Source organism: Asterias amurensis, chromosome 3 (assembly GCF_032118995.1).
Source record: "Asterias amurensis chromosome 3, ASM3211899v1".
Lineage (NCBI taxonomy): Eukaryota > Metazoa > Echinodermata > Asteroidea > Forcipulatida > Asteriidae > Asterias > Asterias amurensis.
The window spans coordinates 4,250,238-4,268,521 of record NC_092650.1 but is presented as its reverse complement, the minus strand read 5'-3'; the positions used below and the strand labels follow the sequence as shown (position 1 = coordinate 4,268,521).

The following is an 18,284-nucleotide window of genomic DNA, read 5'->3' as shown; positions in this document are numbered from 1 at the left end:
ACAATTAAGACTGTATTTGGCCTGACTTTCTTGAAAGAGGCGAAATTGCCATCACATTTATGACCAAACTTGTATTGTAATGATGTAGAGTATATAAATTCAAGGAGCTTTACTCACCATGAGAGAATCATTATTACATTTACAGGATTTGTCTTAAGACACTATCATCCATGCGTTAATCAAAACCCTGGAAAGCTAAGAAGGCAATTATTTTGTATGATCCTTGGTTTTCTTTTTCAGTGTCGAGTGTTACGGAAGGTTGTTGTGTCAGGTTGTTTTTTTTGCAGGAATATGTACCAAAAAGAGTTTGGTTTATAACTTGAGGATGAGATTGTTCAGACTTTTGGATGAATTCAGACTTTTTATGTCGGCCTGGTGAAGGAAATCAGCCAAATTTTGTTTCCCACAAGTAAAGAAATCCTGCTCATTGGTCTTTTCTAGTGCTTTGGATACTGTTTCCAAAAGCTCCTTGGAATCTATAACCACAGGGGTTACCAAACAGTAGACATGGCATCATTTCAACATACCTTTGAATTTGTATCCCAGTTTCAGACTTTTTTTGTTAGTAAGGACTCTCACCCCTGATAACTACATGCATTCTAAGTACATATGTCTAGAATCGGGCCTGAATTTCTTGAAAAAGCGGAACTACCATCACTATTAAGACTGATTCGGGCCTGAATTTCTCGAAAGGGGCAAAACTGCCATTACAGTTATGACCAAAATTGTATTGTAATGATATAGAGTATATAAATTCAAGGAGCTTCACTCACACCAGGAGAGAATTACTATTACATTTACAGGATGTGTCTTTAGGACACTATCATCCATGCGTAATAAACCCATATTGAGAATTATTGGCACTTGGCATGTGTGAAATGTCCACAAAACAATCTACTTATTGGTAATGTGCCAGCTGGACATGTGCTGAATATCCACTTTATAGCTGATTGTTTGTACATGTACATTGTATGTTGTATTCTACGTACTTTATATTTTGCCCATTGCTTGACAATTGCTGCAGATACAAGTTGAGGGGTATTGGGGGCCCCGAGGGGGGCGGGCGGGGGGGGGGGGGAGATTGAACATTAAGCTACTCTCAAGACACATTAATGACTTCTCAAACTCAAAATTTATTGACAGCATCTATCATTTTTATTAATGCCTGTGAACATTGGAGACCCAACGTGTTGAACAATATAAAAAACCAAATACACCTAAACTGCTATACGTTTATTGTGGCAGGAATTACAAAGATTGAAAAACAATTTAACTTGGATTTCCAATGTACCATAAAATTGCAATATGCATGTCTAATTATTCTGGTCAACGGGAAAGTAAGACAGATGGCCCCAGAACTGTTGTTAATACATTCTAAACAAAGATTTCTAACCCAACTGGAAATTTATAGTGCGCCCATCGGTCAACGACATGCAACTTCGAACTAAAAACAAAACGCATTTTTTTCCATAGTAGGTGCACACTTTTTGTCGGTCTCCGTTTGACCTCTGTTTTAATAAACTTTTACGAAACAGTCGTACCTTCACAAGATAATGATTTCATAAAAAAAATGTGCACACTTAGGCGTGTTACAAAAATCCTTTTCATTTGTGATGTATTGGGCAGGTATAAACAACAAAGTGTTTCAAATCAAGTCATACGGTGTTTATATCTCATCAAACCTCATACGGACATGGAGACATTAAAAAGGTCCAGAGTTTGTCCTTATAGGGACACCTTGCCTTGGATCGGGCGAGTTGGTCTATGAAAAGCGTTTGAAACCGTTTTTCATAAACTGCATATGGTTGGAAAAATGTTTTAAAAGTAGAATACAATGATCCACACAAACTCTCCTCGAAATTGCGTGGTTTTCCTTTTATTTTGCGAACTAACACGGTTGGCCATTTTGACTCCACAAAATGGCGTGCCGTGTTAGTTCACAACGTATAAGGAAAACTCTACTTTTAAAACACCTTTCTAACCATGCATTTTGGAACAAATGGCTTTCAAACGCTTTTCAAAGACCAACTCGCCCGATCCAAGGCAACGTGTCCCTTTAACCTTTTCAGTGACTAGCCAGTGGGATCACACCAGTTGGCTGTCATTTCAATAAAGGTCTCACGTGTTTTTGCCTTTTTTCAGTAAAATATTTAATGTTGATATAGCGATGATGTTGATCACTGAACTAGCCGTTCGGTTGGAGTTTTTTGGAGAGCATTGATGACTAGTCCTCATGTGTTTAAAAAAGCATTTGGCCAGCGAACCACTATTTTCGAGAGGACATCGTTTACCTCTTTCTACCGTTACAAACAATAGACCCTTTTCATAGTGCAACCATCTTGATATTTCTCCCATTCAAATCAATGTCATCAAATCGAGGCTGGAAGGAGAAATAGTCTGTTCCCTTTCGTACAACGAATAACAGCATCCATTACTGCTATTGGAAACAAGGAATATGACCAAGATGGTGACAGCATGATAATGGCTTATACAAGTACCTGGTTTACACGTTTTTTTATTTTATTTTTATTCTTATTTTTTAATACTCACTCAGTGCATTTATATTATCATGATAAGGTCTACAAATAGTACAAATATACATTCAGTGACACAACAACTTGCAAAAATTACATGCATTTTTCTCTCAATAAATATACATTATGAAATAATATTTACAATTTATGAATAACATTATACCCGATTTATACCCGTCCGTCAACACTGCACCCCAAATTTATCTCAGCAAAGTCTGCATGGTAGCCTACATAAACTGTTTGTTTTCATGCTCAAGGTTTGTGCATACACGGGGCGAGTCAAAAAGAAGTTGACCGAGATGTATTATTTTAAAACAAAGCAACAACTGACACTCAAAACCCGAGTGAAGCACACAATGAAACAAGATTTCTTTCCTGCTGAGCAAAAAAAAAAAAGGGGGGGGGGGGAAGAAAATGGAACAAAATAATATTGATTATTTCTGAGAGAAGTTATGCCTATTTTACTGAAAGGCATTATGTGTGTAGCTGTCCGATCCGAGTAAGTAGCAAAGGGTATGAACAAGTAAATCATTTATATCTCAAGTACTCTGTGGACACAGCTTGCAAAATGAGTACCTGTGTTAAAACAGACATAACTCCTCTAAGGAATGATCAATTTCTTTCAATATTTTTTCCCTAATAAGCAGGAGAGAGTGCTTGTTCAATTAATTTGTGCTTTACTGTACTTTTGAACGTCATTTGTTTGTTTTGAAAAACATTACCAATCCCGGTCAACTTCTTTTTGACTCGCACTGTATTTGGAAGCCTTGACAATGTGTTCATCGTGTTTCACCATTGAATATAACGCATGTATAAAATTTCATAAACATGTTTTAGCTTAGCCGCTAAAACTTACACAGAATTTGCTTAGCACAAATCCTGCTGAGGAGATTTTTTTTCACATGTCAGAATGCAATGTGATTCAGGTTGTAACCTAGCTCACCACTATTTTTGATTATATTTGTTTTTGTAAGCAAATTTGCTTAGCAACAATGAAATTGTGCCCCGTTCTTAGGACTATTTTGCTGTTTTCGTCTTATATTATGCAGTTCGGTACAAAATGCGAGATGAGCGGTGGGAAGACGTGAAGCGAAATTTGTGAATTTGAGGGAAAACATTTCGCAAACAACTTGAAGGTACTGGACACACTTAGTTGTCAAAGACCCTAGTATTCTCACTTGGTGTATCCCAACATATGCATAACATAACAAACATGTGAAAATTTGAGCTCAATATTGGTCATCGAACGAAAAACACCCTTGTTTCACAACTTTATGTGCTCTCAGATGCCTTGAAGTCTTTGAATATTTGAGCGAGAAGTTACCTTTCTCTCACAATGTTTTATACCATCCACCTGCAGCTCTCCGTTGCCCGCTACCAAGTAAGCTTTTATGCTATAAATTATTTTCAGTTATTACCAATAGTGTCTAGTTACTTAAAACCACCAGCAGTGGATCAATATTCAATCATTGTTTTGGCAAGTGATTATCATACCAATCATATTTGAGTACACGTGTAAAAGGCTTCCCATGCTGTTTATGTTTAGGTAAGTGTTGTTGGAATGGTTTGGATAAATAGGAACTATATTCTCGAACGTCTGAAGCTTCATTCTCCTGAAGATGAGCAGAGTATACTGTTCGAAACGTCGAGACCACACCGGCTCTTTTCAGAGCCACCACTCCCACAAAAGTTTACTATTATTTTATTCATAGTTTCTTCCCGTTTAGATAGTTGTACACTCTAAATCTCCAGGGTCAGAACTGACCCAAATCATTGGTCAGAATTAATACTGCTGAACTATGTGTGAGTGTGACCGGGAATCCGCAACCAAAGTGATCCAAAAATGTCCCAATTGCGTCAGAGAGTGATGCAAAATCTTTGTTTAAATCCCAATTTTTAACAAAAACTGGGTCAGCCTTACAAGGATTGGGTCAAACCACCTGACCAGGAATATGAGTAAAAGTGACCCTGAAATGGGTCAAAGTGACGCAGATGACTCTCATCTGAAAGTTTTAACTAAATGTGGGTTAGCATGACAAGGGTTGGGTCAGACCACCTGACCAGGAATCTGAGTAAAAGTGACCCTGAAATGGGTCAGTGACGCATCTCAATTTTTTAACCAAATGTGGGTCAGCATGACAAGGACCAAGTGTCTTCATTGCCATTGTTCAATATGAGATTCTGCTTCCGTCAAGCTGGGATTTACATCCTGCGTGGCAGGAGATTCTGTCCCCCCCCCCCCCATACGGCTATCAGTGTACTCAAACTTCTTCATGATAGCGCCCTCTTCTGATTTCTGAATCAACCTCCTCCGGACGGGCCCTAGACTGGGCCCCTGTCTTTATCCGCAATGATAATTCAAGCCTAGAAGTGTGACGTCAGATGTTCAAGCTAGGCGGGCCCATATTTCCCAATGGGGACAGATTTCGTAAATAAACTTTAAAGAACAACCCGAAGTGGACGTTTAGTTTGATTTGGGCGAGCCGAGTGTGTGATACAGGCGGCTGTGTATCAAGTCTCGGTTGACCTTGTGAGCAAAACGTGTTTTGACGGACATAGCTTTCACCAAGGCACACTGGTTGTCGGCCGTTACAATGTCGTCAATGAAGGTTCCCATGCATTCCAGTCCACGGAGTCCCATGTTCACCTCGAACCCTGTGTACAATGAATTGTAAGAGTAAAAGATAAACAGTTAATTGATTGTGTTGGGCCCAATTTCATGGCTCTGCTTACCGTAATCAAAGAATCAGCGCTTACGGAAGCAGGGAATTCTGTGCTTACGTCAAGCGACATTTCACGGGTTATGAGCGGGGACTCGACTTGTGCGATTGCGTACTCCACGATAGGCATTCTACGCCATCGATCTCCATTATATCTCAGTATGGATATCAAAGTTCTACGCTTACACAGCTAGCGCAGAAATTCGGGCTCAGCGCTTGATTGCACGTATGCGGCGAATGGTGATAGTAAGCGCAAAATTCGGCGGTAAGCATAGCCTTGAAATTGGGCCCAGGAATAGTGCGGTCTGGTTTGTGCAACTTGAGTACAGCTAGATGCACCCGGTGTAATAGCGGAAGACTCGTGGTTCTGAAAAGAACCGTTGGTTTCAACTCGATGTTCTCGGTGGGGTTCTCCACCACCCAAAAGGGTCACTCAGTTGTGCTTATAATATGGTAACAAAAAAGAAAAGGAAAATAAAAGAACTCCATCGGGGAACTCTAAATAAAGACTGTAGTACAAAGATTTTTGTGTAAGAGTCTAATGGAAAGATAGGGACAAATGCAATGACAATAGAGTGCTCCGTGACAGAGATGCAATTTCCTGAGAACTGTGACCCAAAACGCTAACAACAGTGTGTGGACATTGTATTAAATATGGTTTCTTTTTCTGAAAAGAAAATAGGTTTATTACTTGATATTTGACCAAATTGCGCCTCAGCGTTTGTTTATATTATATACACTTAGAGATTCGTTATTTTATAACCCTAAAAAAATGAAATTAAAAATCAAGTCGAATTGGAGCTCGCAAGCGCAACCTATATTTACACTAGTTATTCATTAATCACTGGACGTCAGTGCACAGATTTAATTAATCAATTTTCCTTCCAGTGCGGATGTTTGAGTAGCTGCACGGATAACTACAACATATCAAATAATCATCTCAAATCAATCATCTTAAAGGTACTGCACATAACTTAATCGCTAGCTAGAACAGCTTGCACCTCAATCCACGCATAATGCGCGTACCGAGTATTTGCGAAAAGGTCTATGGAAATTTAGTCTGCTGCCACCTAGCGTTCAAAAGTCTCCGATTGGCTATTAGCTCTTCTTTCATAGTATTTTTGTTTTTATCATTTTGATACTAATCGACAATTACTTAAAGACACTGGACACTATTGGTAATTGTCAAAGACCAGTCTTCTCACTTGGTGTATCTCAACATACATGCATACAATAGCAAACCTGTAGAAATTTAAGCTCGATTGGTCGTCAGAGTTGCGAGATAATTATGAAAGAATAAATACCCTTGTCACACGAAGTTGTGTGCTTTATGCTTGATTTCGAGACCTCAAATTCTAAATCTGAGGTCTCGAAATCAAATTCGTGGAAAATTACTTCTTTCTCAATAACTTCGTCACTTCAGAGGGAGCCGTTTCTCACAATGTATTATTCTATACCAACCTTTCCCCATTACTCGTTACCAAGTGAGGTTTTATTCTGATAATTATTTTGAGTGATTACTAATAGTGTCCACTGCCTTTAAAAAGGCAATCCGTAAAGTTCAGCATTAGAAATGTCATAGAAACAAGAGCTTAGGCTTTTGAAATAACAAAGTAACGGAGTTGCATCTGTTTGTTGTATTTTAAGAACATTATATAGCCTGTAGGCAACGTTTTGAGTTTGACCATAGAGTGTCTATGTGGTAGGCACAATCATTCTGGCGCCAGCATCTTCTTGTAAAAGATTAGTTTACAATTTTGTTTGAAACATTATGATGCGTGGTTGTATCAGCTACAATTAATCACACAAGCTGTCAAACTTGATAATGTTAAAGTGATATGCTGCTCATTTAAAGGTGTAGGGTCGTCAATTGGCTTGTGACTACGTATAATGCAGAAATTGTCCAGGTACTTTTAGCAAGAAAGTCGAATCCAATCATATTTTTAGCGAGATTGCATCAGGTATCAACCGCATCCCCTGGCCTTATTGAGGGCAGATTTCAATTTCTTTGAAGATTCGAATGGGGATTTGTGGGACGCTGGGTGGCAGCAGACTTACCAGATTGTTCTTGGTTATGTGTACCGTGCTCAGAACAACATAAACAATGGACAATTTCATCTGGCAAGTCTGCTGCCAACCTAACAATCCAAAGCATCACATTGCTCGTACTGATTTCTAATCGACGCGACGGGGGCACTTTAGATGAAACAATTCGTATGTTAAGCTCGCAGGATGCTTATACCAATATCATCGTTTTAAAGGATCTGCAGCCGATTTCACGAAACGCTAGTATTAAATCCTAACTCGAGTTAGGACGAGTAACCCGTCCTAACTACCCGTCATAACTTAGAATGGGTTCAATGCGTCCTACGTATTTGGATACGGAACTGAACCTGTTCTAAGATTAATCCTAAGTTAGGATCAAGAGTTTGGTGAAATCGACGGCTGGGTACTATTTGTAGTACACAAAACACAATCCCCACAGATTTACATTAAACTCATACAGTTTGAAGATAATGATGATAAAAAGCTTCCCTTAAAATATTACTTCAGTGAGGCGCTGCAGTTTTTGAGCAAAGGAGTACAAGTCACAAATATTATTTTAGCAGGTAAAACGTATGTTCGTGACATTGTTTTACTCATTTCTCAAAAACTACAGACCTCAGCAAGTAATATTTTAAGGTAAGCTTTCTACTATCATTCAAACGGTGTAAGTTTAATGCAAATCTGTGGACATCGTGTTTTGTGTTACAAAAAGTACACAAATCCCTTAACAATGTAGGCTTTTGGGTAAAAAAACTACACAATAATTCTTCTCGGGCGCATTACCAAAGTATGAACCTACCTTTAAAAGTATAAATTTAATGTTCAAAGCACACGCACGAGAGCTTATTGACATGTAACCTGGAACCAACCTATTTCCCCCTGCTTCGTTTTTTAATTGCTTTTAGCATACAGAACCACACAACCGCATGCCAATCTGATCAATGAGTGCACAAACAAAATGGCACCATGTTTTACTTCTTCAAAATCAGTTAATCAAATTTTTATTAATTCTGCTAGCTTTTTGTTGACATAGTGTCTTTCCGAATTCAATCATAATGTACCGTCACTGAGCGGTTTGGCGTGGGGTTTCAGTCATCTCGAACCCGGGGGGGGGGGGGGAGGGTAATGTTCCACTTTTTATAATATCGGGGACAAAATATGTTTTTGTGTTTAATTGGAAGATAATTTGTTTGAAGTTGGTTCAGAAAAGCGATAATTCTGAGAAAAATTGTCATAAATAGGTGGAATGTTGTCATTTACGAACGCATTGTGTTTAAGAATTCATTGTTTTCGGACTTAATTTGTAATGTGTATGTTTTTTTCTCTATTGAGATTCGTCAACACTCTATATGGCTGCTTCATTAACATTATCCTTGGCCAAGACGCTGGACTTTTGTTTTCAGAAAAATGTCAAAATGGCTCTTCGAAATGAAGCATCTCATTTTGTAGCACAAACAAGAATAAACTTGTCACACTTCATTTTCCGGATGGATGAAGTTGATTGGCAAAAATTTGAAAGCAAATATATCGAGAAAAAAATGTTGGGATGGAAAAAACAACTACTTCAAGGCCCAACTACTTCAAGGCAGGACACGTTTGGAAATTATTCAAAATATATATTCTGAGGTCAAGCTCTATTCATAAACTAACGAGGCCGGATATACATGTAGGTACGTGGAGTGTGAAGCCGATGACCGGTGTTACCAAGTAAGTTTTTATGCTATTAAAACAATATTTTGAGCAATTTCCAATAGTGTCCGTTGCCTTTAAAATTAGGGCATGGAACAAATAAACCTGAATCGTGATATGGGGGTTATTTATGCTGCACTATGTAGGGACTTCTTTGCAGGAAGTCTCGGTGACATGTCTTAAGATCTTAATCTCCCGTGGTGCAGAATTGCAGTAACAGTACACGGGAAAAACACTGAACTGCTTTTAAACGCCTTCTTGTTTGTTTCAGCGCTAGATTCATAACTTTATTATTGTAAACTGTAATGTTTTTCATATTCAATTGAACTTTCTTATTGACGCTGCAAATGGTGCTCTCATAAAGAAAACACGTTTGACATAGGCTATATAAACGACGGATCATGGCTAAATTTAGAGCTACTGAAGCTGAATATTGCTTAATTACTTTCTGCTTAGCAAAATTAGACAGAATGGGTCTTCTATACTGTGACATTCACAGTTTGTATAGTGTGGCATGGTATTTTGGCCTGAAGAATAGTTTGTCGAGGGCCACTTTTTCAGGGGGCGACTTTGCTTGGGGGTGACATTGTCAGGGGGCGATATTGTCAGGGGCGACTTTGCTAGGGGGCGACATGGCCTAGGGGGCGACATGGCCTACGGGCGACATTGTCAGGGTGCGACTTTGCAGGGGGTGACTTTGTTTGGGGTGAGCTTGCTATGGGGCGAGATGCCCACATCCCGATTAAACATCCCCGATATCTTATGCAAAAGTCATCAAAGGCAGTGGACACTATTGATATTTGTCAAAGACTAGCCTTTACAGTTGGTGTATCTTAACATATGCATAAAATAACAAACCTGTGGAAATTTGAGCTCAATCGGTCATCGAACTTGCGAGATAATAATGAAAGAAAAAACACCCTTGTCACAGATGGTTGATTTCGAGACCTCAAGTTCTAAATCTGAGGTCTCGAAATCAAATTCGTGGCAAATTACTTCTTTCTCGAAAACTATGACACTTCAGAGGGAGCCGTTTCTCACGATGTTTTATACCATCAACCTCTCCCCATTACTCTTCACCAAGAAAGGTTTTATGCTAATAATTATTGTGAGTAACTACTAATAGTGTCCACTGCCTTTTTAAAGGAGGATGACATGTTCATGAGAGAAAACGGGTGATTTACCTAGATTAAAATTCAGACTCCGCACAGCGTCGCCCTCGACGGTGACCACGAGGTTTTCCTCCTGGATGTACAACACATTCTCCCGTCGATACGAGAGTTTCACTTCGCCAAGACGCTGATTACACTGTATGTTGAATGCCTCAGAGTCGGATATCTTAGGCTCTCCTTTCGTCCGGTAGGTGTTAAAAGACTCCTGGAAGATGTTGCGCATGATCTGCAAATAGGTCAATTCAATTCAATTTAATTCAATTCAACTCAAAAAAACTTTATTCATCCTTAAAGGCACTGGGCACCTTTGGTAATTGTCAATGACTTGTCTTCTCACTTGGTGTATCTCAACATGCATAGAATAACAAACCAGTGGAAATTTGAGCTCAATTGGTCGTCGCATTTGCGAGAGAATAATTGAAGAAAAACACCCTTGTCGCACAAGTTGTGGGCTTTCAGATGCTTTTAGTGAAACATTACTTGTCTCACTCTGTTTTATACTATCAGCAGCTCTGCAGTGCTCGTTACCGAGTAAGTTATCTGCTATCAATTATTTTGAGTATAATTATCAATAGTGTCCAGTGCCTTTAATATGCAATTACATTAGTAGGCCAGCTCCATATAAAAACAATTACAGTCATGGCTAAAAATTGACAATATATTATTCAAAATATCGAGATGATTTGGCAGAATGACATTAAGCAGAAGCAGTGTAAATATGGTTGAAACCACAGCAGTGTAAACATGTAATTGCATATGAAAAAATACCACAAACAACGAAATGAACAGATACGTGTAAACAGATACACAGTGGCAAACCAGACCTCCAAATAGTTGCCATCCCGCACACGAAAACGGTTGAAATAGTTGTCTAGATATTGAACGAGAGTGATAAAGAGGAGAAGAACATAAGAGTGAGTTTTTTTTAAAGGTAATACTAAACCCGATAGAGTGCGACTTAAGCTAGTGTTTGTACGGCTCCATAACACAAGTGCGTAACAAGACCTTCATGACATTCTGTTCCCATGTAAATTTAACCGACGGAATCCACTTGATGAAATACATTTTTTTCCCTAGTCTTTATCCTTTGCCCGTTGTTATGTTCTTAAAGGCAGTGGACATTCTTATATAGTAATTACTCAAAATAATTATTAGCATAACACCTTACTTGGTAACGAGGAATGGGGAGCTGTTGTTAGTATAAAACATTGTGAAAAACGGCTCCCTCTTAAGTAACGTAGTTTTCGAGAAGAAAGTAATTTTCCACGAATTTGATTTCGAGACCTCAGAATTAGATTTCGAGGTCTCTTAAAATATTCACAGGTTTGTTGTTTTGTGCATAATGTTAAGATACACCAAGTGAGAAGACTGGTCTTTGATAATTACCAAATGTGTCCAGTGTATTTACCAACATGAGTAACATCAAAGGAACACTTGGAAATTAATGGAGGGACGGGGCAGGTATTAAAAAATAGAGTATGTTTTGAAAAGTAAAATGATCTACATGGAATGGCAGGTCTCCCAGGGGTGAATTATCAGCTTTAACGCCGCAGACTCAATAACGATGGATTATGCATCTGCCGCTCAAGGGAGAGAGGAAGAGGAAAAAAAAAAGTTCGGCTGCCCGAGAGTTTTGTGTTGTTTCCCACTCGCATTGGGAAATCCATCCTCAGGATTTAGACATTCGTGCCGTTTGAAAGGTCTACAGACTCAATGGCTTTGAGAGTATATCGTTAAAGTGAGGATACAATCTGTCAGGAATCTTATGGTCAGACTAGCCTAGTTAATAACAACCCGTAAGGTGTGGGGGGGGGGAACACACCTCTTTTGGCAACCCCAAACAAAACCCAATCGACCATTCTTTTGCAACGTCACAGCCCCAGTTTTTGTCAACCTAGGCTGGAAATCAAAAACAGCACTGATGAGTTTCTGGCAGAGAGCCCCACAAATAATAATTTTATGGGAAAAATTTTAACCACGATTAACAGAAAAAACCGCCTTGCCCCAAAAGAAAGGTATATAACCTGAGTGAAGCTCTCTGTTCCCAACTCCACCTTTTAATAATTAAGATAAGCTTCGCCTGCAACTAATCTGAGATAAGATGCATCCACCGTAATAAAAAACAAAACATATAGTATTCTGAAGGATTAAATAACGCGGCACTTCAAAATTAATAAATGTCATAAATTGAGATGGCTCAACTAGTAAAAGCCGATGAAAAATTGATGCACAGAAGACTAAACCGATTCCTTGAAATTATTTCCACCGTCAGAGCGTATAGTTTAACACTTTACTAGCACAACTTCAAGTCTATATAGGCCTACAACCAAATCTCTACTGAAACCACTTTATAGGCTGCACTGACAAAATTTAAAATTTTCATTCTTGTTTTAATCATGTCTCCTTAACCACATATCATGGTTATAATCTTTGCACCGTCGTGTACCTTACTACACACTTGGCATGTTATTCAAAAACATGACCCCACTTTGACCTTTTCTTACGGTCAAACAGCAAGTTATAAAAGTTCGTGTTTTTTTTCTCTTTTTGTGCCACCAACTAAAACCCTTTGTGTTAGTTTTACGAACACTTAATTTCTAAATTTTATTATGATTCTTTAAACTCACTACTTTTTTTTGTGCTAGAATTTTGTTTTTTGTTCTTCTTCTGAAATCAAAAAAGTGGTTATGGCGTGGTGCTCCATCGGCCCCTTCCGGGCGTTTGATCATGTCACGCTATAAATACAACACAAACCAAGAGATAATTATAATGGACGCTATAATATGAGTGCACTGTTTGGTTTGGTGTCTTCAGACAAATTTACCCAAACCATAAAGTGTCATAATTTATTATAGCAATAACTGTGTCTATATATCAAACTTGCTGATATGAATTATCTTGCTCGCTTTTCAATTGCTCGGATAATTTGTGATAAGTTTACTTTGCTTTTTGGTGCATTTTATGATCAGTTTCATGTTTGAAATACTGTGCATTATAGTCATAGCTGTCAGGGGTTAGTACATGATATCAGAAAGAGCCATGCTCTGGGTACGACATGCAACATCGTACACCACCTCCCACAGCTGCAAAACCATCGATTGAAATCTTGAACCAGGTCGACTTGAAAATGCATTTCCTGTCGGTAGACAACACTCTAGTCTGAACCATCAATGGTTTGTTATCAGGAAAAGCAAGAATAAAATCGTTATTACCTTAAAGGTACAGGGAGTGTGCATTATCACCATTTCTTGATACCCTTTGTTTTGATAGGCATTGTTTCAAGACAGAATTAGGGCTTACAGAACAAGAGCAAGAGCAAACAATATTGTTTCTTTGTTAATGGCACCATGGTCCAGGTTAGACTTGCAATCACAAGGTGGGTAAGGGCCACATGCTTCATTATGGGATAACGAGGAAGAAACTGCCTTGTTCCAAGACTACCAGTAGGCATACACTGTATATGGTCGTCTCTTTATAAAGCATAGAACCGTTGGCCACTGCTTCAGGTATTGCATATTAAGGAACACCCATATAAAACGCCTTGATCCAAACTACCGGGTACACTACTCATAATGGTCGTCTCTATAAAGCAAGACAACTCATTCAAATTAAGGAGCGTTGCTTGCTTTGCATATAGTCCGGATAGTGTGTTTATTCACCCGAGTCTAAACGCAAATGTGAAATGACATGACAGATATCAACATGAGTAGCTGAAGACTGTTTGCCGCTTCTCCTTCTGCATCAATTCAGCCCATATTATAACTGCTTGATGTAAAACACCTCTCGTTATCATTCAAATTATTCAATGCCGTAGGCAATTTTCTTTTACATTGACAAATTAATTTAATAAAAGATGTGTCGAAGTAAATTTCGAAAGCAGCAAGTATTTTGATACCGACTTTGTATTATTTTGAACAGTAAAATAAACTACACCGATGGAGCTAATACAGTACAATTTAAGCTGCCGTCAGGAATAGCACACTAAAATAAGAGTTTGTCATGAGGTAGACTGGTCCAAAGGACGGGCACTGGTCTTACTAGACTTGACTCAAGTCCCAATCCCGTGCCATCCCCAGAAAACTACGTGATGCTCTGTATTCCTGTTCCGCACGCGGGACCACATTTTGACGGAGAGCGCGCATTGTACTGTTACACTACCGGTTGTTTGATAGTAAGTTGGCGTGATATGCTTAGGGACCTCTCACACTAGAATGAGACTTGAATCCAGTCTATGGTCCTACAGAGACGTGCAGTGACGTAAGCTTTCCATATTAACTTTGTTACGATTGGTTTGCACTTCGGATCGTCTGCGTGCAATGCAGCGGGTGCATAATATTCGTACACCATGTAGTGTTGTTTTGTTCACATGACTGTAATGTGTACATTGTAGGCCTAAGTGTGAAGTGAATTGACTGTGAATATCCGTGTGACAATCGGATGTGAGGTCAAAGGTACATCTGACAGGCGCTCATAAGGCGTCATATCTGGCGTTATTCGCGAGCATCGAAGTGTGACGTCAGTGTTCATCATGAGGCGACTGATATAAGAGTTCGGTATCGCCTTTTGGGAGCCGTCGGTGATTTCTTATTTTCTCATTTCCGCCCGCTATACACAGCCTCTCTCAGTTTGTCTCAAGGAGAGGGAAGAATCAGGTGAAGGACCCTTCAGTAGATAAGGCTACAAACTGAGGTCGTCAAAAACCAATAAAACATCAATGATGAGAGAATGGATTGAACTGAGGTCGTCAAAAACCAATAAAACATCAATGATGGGAGAATGGAATGGAGTAAAATGGCGTTTGTGACGTCACAGCGTTTTGCAGGTTCGCTCAGGTGGCAATGTATTGTAATCGGCCAGTTAACCTTCCCGTTTGCCTATAGTTTGGCCTTTGACGACCAATTCTCACTTGGTGTATCTCAACAAATGCATACAATAACAAACCTGTGAAAATCTGAGCTCAATTGTTCGTCGAAGTTGCGGGAAAATAATGAAAGAAAAAAACACCCTTGTCACACGAAGTTGTGTGCTTTCAGTTGCTTGATTTCGAGACCTCAAGTTCTAAATCTAAGGTTTCGAAATCAATTTGTGGAAAGTTACTTCTTTCTCGAAAACTGCTTTACTTCAGAGGGAGCCGTTTCTCACAATGTTTTATATTACCAACCTCTCCCCATTGCTTGTTACCAAGTAAGGTTTTATGCCAATCATTATTTTGAGTAATCTTCCTTGACGCTGATTTGCGAGAGAGTGATAAAATAAGAAAAAAGCTGCACGGTAAATAGGCTGGCCGCTTCAGATATAGACGATATTAATAACCGAGGTCATCAAATACAAATAAAACGTCAATGGTTGGAGACATATAGGAGGAGAAAGATGGTTTTGCAGGTTCGCTCAGGTGGCATTGTAGTGGAATTCGTCTTTGTCCTGATTTGAAGCTGATTTGCAAGAGAGTGTAAAAACAAAATGGCTGCACTGTTACAACAGTAGGCTGGCACTTGTGTTTTGAAGCAAACAGATCATCGTATCTTGGTACGTGGTACTATAGAGAAGATTTTCCTGCGTTCCGAAACGAGCTTAACCACAAAAGTCACATTACGTTGGTCGCAGCCGTAGCAGTTTATTTTTAATACTCTTTAAATTTTGCCGCCAAAAAGCAATAACGTACGGTAAATTTACATTTATTATTATTTACCTGTAACAATCAACTTAATTTCATATTGTTAATCTCAGTCCATTCAAAGACATCTCTTAAACAAAAACCCAGGAAAAGAATTTCGTGCAGTTATAAGCAAAATTAACAGCCCCAACCACCCCCCCCCCCCCAAACAAAAAAAGGTCGTATGCCTTTTCCAAGCGACAGATTACAACTTTAGCAAATGTAACACGTTTCCTAACGGTATGGAATTTGTGTGTCCACATCAGTGTGTTTACGTACACTCTTTTAGCATGTAACATCAGTTGGGGGAAAAATTATCTAACAGCCTTTTCCTCAGCGAGCGCCCTGGATCAAACACGGCATAGAGAGCGCTTACCTTTCAGCCAGTCCATTTGACAGAGTAAACAGCACGGCATGGGCTGCTTACATAACCCACAATCAATAAAATGGGGGTTAAAATAAGCCACCACAACCGGTAAAAACCCCACATGTATGTTTTCCCTCTCCTCTCCTTCGAACAGACGGTCACTTAAAACCTGTGGATGTTTGGAGAAATGCTGCCGTAGATATGCCTCGTTTACTGGGCTGTATTTTTCTTTGGCAATCGAGCCGTAACCAAGAGGATGCGTGTTGTCGGTGCACGCTACGGGCTTCGACTGACCGGATGAAATTCTTGTGGTGATAAATCACTTATTCCAGGAACGCAAAGGGAGGAGGATCCACTTTTGTAGGCTTCTATAAACCAATACCTTTTAATGTCATTCATTTTACGAGGGGTTACCAAACATTTACCTTCCCTTTAATGTTTTCGGGGGTGGGGGGGGGGGGGTGTTGCTGCGAGCTATCAACATAATTCGTAATTCCCGAGCACATGCAGTTGTTTTGTTCACGTCGTAAAGAAACAATCATCCTTAAAGGCACTGGTCACTATTGGTTATTACACGAGCAATGGAGAGCTGTTGATAGTATACAACATTGTGGGAAACGGCTCACTCTGAAGTAACGTAGTTTTTGAGAAAGAGGTAATTTCCCACATTAAAATAATGAAGGACTTCGGGCCTGAAGCCTTTTATTATGCATCTGAAAGCACACAAAGGAAGGGTGTTTTTCTCCCATTATTCTCTTGCAACTTCGTTGACAAAAATTTAGCCAAAGATTTACACAGGTTTGTTGTGTCATGCATTTGTTTGGATACACCAAGTGAGAATACTGGTCTTTGACAACTACCAAAGGTGTCCAGTGCCTTAAACACTTGTGATGAACAGTGCTATTCGATTTCCAGGGGGCAACCGATCGTTCGTAGAAGCAACACTCCCGACGTGTTGTTTCGGAAAACAAATCCGAGTAACTCGTTCGCTCCATTTAGTTATATTTACCTCTCAGCGATGCATGTTTATACCGGAGGAAAAGAGTGTGAATGGCAAAGGGAAAAGATGGATTGCCTCTCGCCGGTTCTTGTTCTAGTCAACATGATATAAATGCTTTTAGCATGGGCTGCTGGTGGTGATTAATGTACACTATGATACCCTCTGTTGGTAAACCGGTACAGGCCGCCTGTGCTGCACCTAAATGTCTACATTTAGGTCCGGGCGACATTTAGGTACAGGTTTGGGGCTACATTAAGGTCCGGGCAACATTTAGGTACCGCACAACCGCCTGAATGAAGATAAGCGGCACAGACGTGCCCAAACAAATTTTAAATGCCCCGTTTGCCCCACAAAAATCTGCCCATTATGTACCCCCATGTTGCCCACAAAGCTTTTACATACACCGTCAGAAACATTTTGTTATCCAAAGAATTTCGCCCGTTAAGTTATAATCCACCAAAAGTTTAAAAAAGTGCAACCATTTAGGATTTGTACGTGAGCTCCAGGCGAGTCACTATTTACAAACGGATGTAATTTTCAAGCAACGTCCCCGCCCCCGTCGCTGCACACCTTTTTCCTGTGTATTCATGCACCATTTTGCGGGTAAACGCCCAGGTATATCAATGCCCAAAGTGCAACCGCTCACTCGGGTTTCGCGGTCTGCGTTTTCCTTCGAAATTCTTCTTCAGTTTAATTCTATGTTTTTTTCGAAGATCTCCCTCCAAGCTGAGTTTTTTATTTCACTTACCTCTAGCATTCTCTGTTTGAACTTAGCGACACGTGGGTTGACATTGCTGACCAGGGGGAGGGGGGTTGTTTGAGAGGCAGCTTTTAGCTGGTGTTTAAAAGGTTAAAATCGATGTAAATTTGAGGTCGTGGAACATTTTGTGCACGTAGAAACTAACTGCGGAAACCAATGGGTTTCTATTTGACGACGGGAGGCACACTACCCTATAGTCTTGAGCTTTGTGACTTTGGAATTATTAAGCTTTAATCAGATTGATTGCCACTCGATCTTTTTTCATGATAGCAACCTGAATTAAAACAGAGCCATCATCATTGTTTGGAGCATTTTCGAGTCAACACTTGGATTTGTAAAAATG

At 39.5% G+C, this 18,284-nt stretch overlaps 1 protein-coding gene across 1 annotated transcript in view; it reads right to left on the bottom strand.

The window, feature by feature from the left end:
- Positions 1 to 1,082: 1,082 nt before the first annotated feature.
- The window catches only part of LOC139935314 (uncharacterized), a 92,168-nt gene continuing 74,966 nt past the window's right edge, over positions 1,083 to 18,284 (bottom strand). The window contains exons 4-5 of the mRNA XM_071929839.1: positions 10,174 to 10,387; positions 1,083 to 5,189 (exon numbers count right to left, since the gene is read on the bottom strand). Coding sequence (XP_071785940.1) covers positions 4,999 to 5,189; positions 10,174 to 10,387 — 405 coding nt within the window. The 3' untranslated portion in view covers positions 1,083 to 4,998. The remainder of the gene's footprint in view (positions 5,190 to 10,173; positions 10,388 to 18,284) is intronic.